This window comes from Halyomorpha halys, unplaced genomic scaffold, assembly GCF_000696795.3.
Source record: "Halyomorpha halys isolate HHAL.00 unplaced genomic scaffold, Hhal_1.1 Scaffold487.1, whole genome shotgun sequence".
Taxonomy (NCBI): domain Eukaryota; kingdom Metazoa; phylum Arthropoda; class Insecta; order Hemiptera; family Pentatomidae; genus Halyomorpha; species Halyomorpha halys.
The window spans coordinates 404017-409687 of NW_027111707.1; the positions used below are offsets into that span (position 1 = coordinate 404017).

Genomic DNA, 5671 nt, shown 5'->3' on the forward strand with positions numbered 1-5671 from the left:
TATATGATGTGATGATATATATATCATCACTTCTCTCAACAGGTTAATCCATAGAGATCATTCCTTCTGTAGACCTTATTTTCCATCTACATAGATTGCCTATCAAACTGTATCCACCACTCCTAATGTTTTTATGCAAACCACCAACAAACCTACATACCCGCTTACCCTTTCTGACATGGAAATTCCAAGCTGATATTGACTGTATAAATAAATATCTGAGCTACAAAAATAAGTTATGACAGAATCCATTGAAAACTAAGACAGTACTCATCAATTTAAAACATTTTCTACTATCTATTTGTGTTCCTCAACATTTCTATTCAGTTCTAAAACTAAAAAAAAAAAAAACCTTATGGTTTCCTTTACTACTTAACTTGGAGTATCCATATTTCCTAAATTTCTCTAAAATCATTGTAGATTCTGTAACTCATTCTCCTAAAATAGTAATCATATAGTGTTCTCCTTTCCCTCACTTTGATACAGATGCTTAGGGTATGGAGTACAATTTGGTGAGCATGAGAAGAGAAACTGAAAAGGCAAATTAATTTCTTTGTAGGATTTATGTTCGGTTTTACCAGAGGCTGTCATATTCCGTACTGATATTCTCAATAAAGATGGCTTTTTCTGATTTCTGATGACAATACCTCCTTACCTTCTTATTCAAAAACCTTAAAAACCCAAAGACCTTCCTATACACATAACCTCCACATTCTGTTACCTTCCATCCATATCTTAAATACATCTCATCTATCACATTGTATATCCCTTCTTATAGAACTGATTTCTTTAGAAAATCCTATATCATTCACGCTTTCCATTTTCATTCATAAATTATTCTTCTCTTGCCTCATTTAAACACCATTTATGCCTCCATCTCCTGGATCATTGATCTTCTGCATACATGTAAAAAATAAACATCTATGCCTAAATAATTAATGAAATGTAACTTCCGTAGTAAGTTTATACTCTATGATGTAGGCTTGTACAAATCTGCATGTGTATAAGATTCTTTTTCTATTTCTAAGTTTTTATTTTATTCATCTTTTAGTTAAGTAATGCTTGTAATGCAGTTAGATAATTTCTCCTCGAGTTATACATTTACATTATTCTTAGGAGACTAAATGTCCCATAATAAAAATTAGTTTTTCATTTTATTTGGTTAATAGTCAATGGATTTTCTTAATATAGTGAAAGTATTTTATGTATAAAAAAATATATTAGATTAATATATTAACCCTATAAGTAAACCATAAATTAATATTTCTAATTTATTTATTTTTACTGATAAACAAGAGGGGTTTTTTTCACATTAATAAAATAACATTTCATTGCAATTATCATAATTTATGCAGTAAATGTGAAACTAGTGGCCTCCATCTAAAACTTCTTGAACAGAAGCATCCTAACTTTGTCAAAAAGTCTAACCTTGGTATTGAAAATAAAAAGTGATCTTGACCACAAATAGGGAGGCTTATTAAAATTATTTTGTTGATTATGATGTTTTCCTACTGGTTTGAATGAAATTCCTTGATTGTTTTGAGGTAAAGATAGGCATTTGTTGATAATAGATTTTCAATTATTTTAATATCAACCATTGCTTTAAAATCAAGTTTTTTTTATCCAGTATTTAATATCTTTAAGTTCCTGATACTGTCCTCAAGTAAAAATTAGATTTATTTAGACCTTAAACTATTTAATTGTGAAACATCTGAACAAAATGAATAGTCTCAGTTCTTGATTTAATCTCAAATTTATTTATGTTCTATGTCATGAAAATGAAGTTTTTATTGTTCTCTTTGTTAAATAAAATGAATATTTTACTCCCATATACAGATGTCACAATGTCAAATAAATAATGTAAGTCCAAACATATGTACACACGTTATTTCAAAAGTAATTTATTCATAATTTAGATAGGTACAGATTACAAAAATTAAACAGTTGAATTTATATTGATTTTTTTACTTTCTGACCTTTAAAGTTTATTGGTATTTATTTAAATGTAATTACTGAATCACATTTATGGTTATTTTCATGAAATAATGTAGCCATTTTGCATTTGTATGGGTTATATTGTTAAGCATAAAATGTAATAAAAATAATTACACTTTCAAAGAGTATTTCGTAATTCTACTCTGAAGTATTTTTGATTTTTATTTTTTCTGTTTCAGAAATTTTAAAAGATATAACTCCATCAAAAGTTGAAGAAGAAAAAGAATCACTTATTGGCCCCAAACCTACTGAAGATCTTCAATTAAAACTTATGAGAACAGCTCATGTACGCCCTTGGGATGTTGGGAAAGACAAAGTTGAAGAACCAGGTAATTCTTAATTAATTTTCCTAATGACAAGAATATTTATTTCAAACTTGAGTATCTTTCCCGTTATAAAAGTAGGTCAAAAAATTGTTTTGTAATGAGTTAATATTTTTCCTCGCTTATGAGTAGAGATGCTTGATGAATCACAGAAATAATGGTAGATGTCAGTTTGGTTTGAAAAAGCACTTAAATAACATACATTTTTGAAGGTTATTTACAAAATCTTCATTTTATAAATATTATGTTTGAGAACTTACTTCCAAATTTATTTATTGTTTGACACTGGTTTGTTTATCAATTATAATAAAAAAATATCTATAGTCTCTAACATATTTTCTTTCAATTCCTACATTCTAGTGGATATCTTATTTATAATATCACAGTTAACAATGTCATTAAAACGCTGCAGGCTATTCTACCTTTGTTAAAATATATCAGCCTATTCTATCTTCTTTATTAATTAATTATTTATTAATAATTGTATAATTAATTATATGAATATATATTATCCTATTTTCATCCACTGTTTCACTTTTTCTAATTTTATTCAATTTTCATTTTTAGCAAACAATAAAGTTGTTTTCAAATGTAATATTATAAATAAGATATCCTTGAGAATGGCCAGGAAGGCCGAAACATAGGATTTATCAGAAAATAAACTTGATGAGACTCCACATTTATGTTTATAAATACTTTTTCCGAATTGGTTAAAGTTTAAATCTCTCTGCTGTCCTGGATTTTGAGCTTATTAATTTAAAGAATTTTATTTGATCTAATGCTTTGAAATTAATTAAGTTTTGTCAAATTCTTGTAGACTCTAATTTTCTATAATTTCTATTGATTTATTTATTTTTATGAAATTTTATACTATTTTATTATATTTCAGCAATGACACAGGAAGAGTGGGTTGAGAAACGAAGAAATGAAAGAAAAGATGAATTTGCACCTATGTATAATGTTCAAGCACCTGCTAAATTCGATGTAACAGTACCTCCACCATCTATGAAGAAAAGAAAAATGAATGAGTCATTATCGACTGATGATAGAGAAGATAAGGCAATGGGTACAAGCTCTGAGGAAGCTATAGAAGCAGGTCTTAGATTTATTAGAGAACAAGTTGAGCAGCAACGATCGTCAAGTAATTACTGATTTAATTTATTGCCCAATCTTTGAACTTTATACCCATTACAGTCATTTATATTAATTTTTTAATTAATTGCAATCAAGTATATTAATGTTAATATGTTTTATCACCTTTAATGCTTGATAAATGATAACACTAAACATTTTATTTTCAAAATGAATAAAAATATGTATGAGAGATGTTTTTATTAGCATGTTTATTTCAATATAGATCAAACATGTAAAATATTTTCATACATAAAAAATACTTAATGAAATGTTATGGTTTTTTTTTTTTTTAGATAAATATTACTCTTAATCGAAAACAAAGTTATTAATAATTTATTGACGTAATTTTATTTATTTCCTTTTCCCTTCTAATTACTATAACAGAAATAAAAGGGTATGAAATTTATATTTATAATACCATTGTACAAATCTTGTGGTTATCTGTGTATAATTTTTTTTTCTGGAATTAGGAATTAAGTATAAATAAATATTATGGTAAAATATTATCACAAAAATAATGCAGTTTAATAATATAAGAAAGGATATATAAGTGATTTTTAAAAAAATAAATAAAACCTTTCTTCAACCAGCCATAAGTTAATTTATAGAAGTTTTATCTTCTATGTACCAGGTCCATGAAGAAGGCTTGTTTAAGTCAACTAAATAACCAAAGGGGTAGTTAGGCCACAATATGTTGGTTAATCACCAAAAGTTTGTGATAATTAGTTGAAAGAAGTTTGTAATAAAGTTATATATAGCATGAACAAAGTTATAGTCTATGTTTCCACTTTGTGGAAGAAATTCTCTTGTTAGAGAAATTCCAATATTTGTGGGAGTAAAAAGAAAATAGTTTAAAGAGGAAAATTTTTTCTTCTTACCAAGCTAAACAACTTATCTTAGCACAAAGTATAATTTAATTTATTTATTCAATAATCTAAGCAAACCAGGCATCAAATAAGCATTTAATGTATGAGGGTAAGTCATTATTATTCACATTATAGTTATAAAATTTTATTGTAATCAAATAGGAAACATACAAGTACATCATTTTTCAACATAGTCCCATTGCTTTTCAACCCATTTGGTCCATCGTTTTACAAGCTTCAATATGCCATCATAAAAGAAAGTTTTCGGTTGAGCTGAGAGCCAGGAATGCACTGGTTCTTTCATTTCTTCGCCTGAGGTAAATTGATGGCCCCCCACTTCGTCAATAGTTACTCATCTGTAAGAGCACTCTTTAAAGTGAATGCTCAATATTTTCTTCATTTGCGGTAGTAAACAGTCGTCTGGCTCCTTCATCGTGCCTTAACACTTAAGTGACCATTATTGAATTTTTCAATTCAGTTGTAGACACTCTGCTGTGGCAAAACACTATTCCTGTACTGTACCGAAAGTCTTCGATGAATTTCGGCCCCTGATACACCTTCTGACCACAAAAACAGGTCATGAACGATGCTCTTCTTTGGTGCAAATAGAAAGCGGAGCAGCGATGATTAACAGCGATAACGAACCTAACCTTTTGTTTATATTAAAAGTCTAAAAAAAGTATTAAGGGTCACATGCACCAGTATGAAAAAAGTGGGGACTGGAGTGTGAAAAAACTCAAGCATTGTGGGAAATGATTCCGCTCCTCCCAGCATATCAAGGTGAAGCGGAAGCTGCAGATCTTGGAAGAAAAAGTGCCTTGCCATTATGCCTTGTTCAGTTGAGAAAATGCTGTCAGATTAATATGGTTTAAAGTTTAGGTTACTATTTATAATTAAGTTTGACAGGATTTTAATAATAACAGAACTTAGAAAATAGTCTAAAATATTATCAATTGATAATATACCTGACCTGATTGTAAAAGGTTAAATAATCTTGTTGTTGATAAGTGTTAAAATAAATTTTAATTAAAAGTATTTATATTTTTTATGAAAGTGACAAATTTAGGTAATTTAACTTAAAATAAGCAAATTAACTAATAAAATGATTCTCTTGATGATTTGTTGTTTCATAGTTCTTTCATAATAGATTCTTCATAATTTTGACTAGATTATATTAGATCTGGGCAGAGTAGCCTGTAAATTTTTAAAGTTAATGTGAGGCTGTAAAATAGTTTTAAGATATGCTTAATAATACTTTTTATATAATTTTTGATATTTAGTCTATACTAAAAGCTGTTTATATTATATTATATATATTGCCATGCTGTATATATATATATTGCCATATTTATA

The 5671-nt window shown here is 27.8% G+C and overlaps 1 protein-coding gene across 2 annotated transcripts; it reads left to right on the forward strand.

Annotated features, from left to right (window-relative positions):
* The first annotated feature begins 1716 nt into the window (after positions 1 to 1716).
* On the forward strand, positions 1717 to 3726 carry LOC112211023 (uncharacterized). 2 transcript variants are annotated; one of them, XM_024361903.2, is made up of 3 exons: positions 1717 to 1860; positions 2175 to 2324; positions 3208 to 3726. In XM_024361903.2, the coding sequence occupies exons 2-3, from the start codon at positions 2267 to 2269 to the stop codon at positions 3468 to 3470; spliced, it is 321 nt and encodes a 106-aa protein (XP_024217671.1). In that variant the 5' UTR covers positions 1717 to 1860; positions 2175 to 2266; the 3' UTR covers positions 3471 to 3726. The 2 variants fall into 2 exon arrangements, with proteins under 2 accessions (XP_024217671.1, XP_024217670.1); XM_024361902.2 differs by lacking the exon at positions 1717 to 1860 and adding an exon at positions 1901 to 2092.
* Positions 3727 to 5671: the final 1945 nt, after the last annotated feature.

Coding starts and splice junctions, on each gene's coding strand:
- LOC112211023 (XM_024361903.2), top strand. CDS start 2,267: ATGAGAACAGCTCATGTACGCCCTTGGGATGTTGGGAAAGACAAAGTT. Junction 2,325..3,207: donor AGACAAAGTTGAAGAACCAG/GTAATTCTTAAT, acceptor ATTATATTTCAG/CAATGACACAGGAAGAGTGG.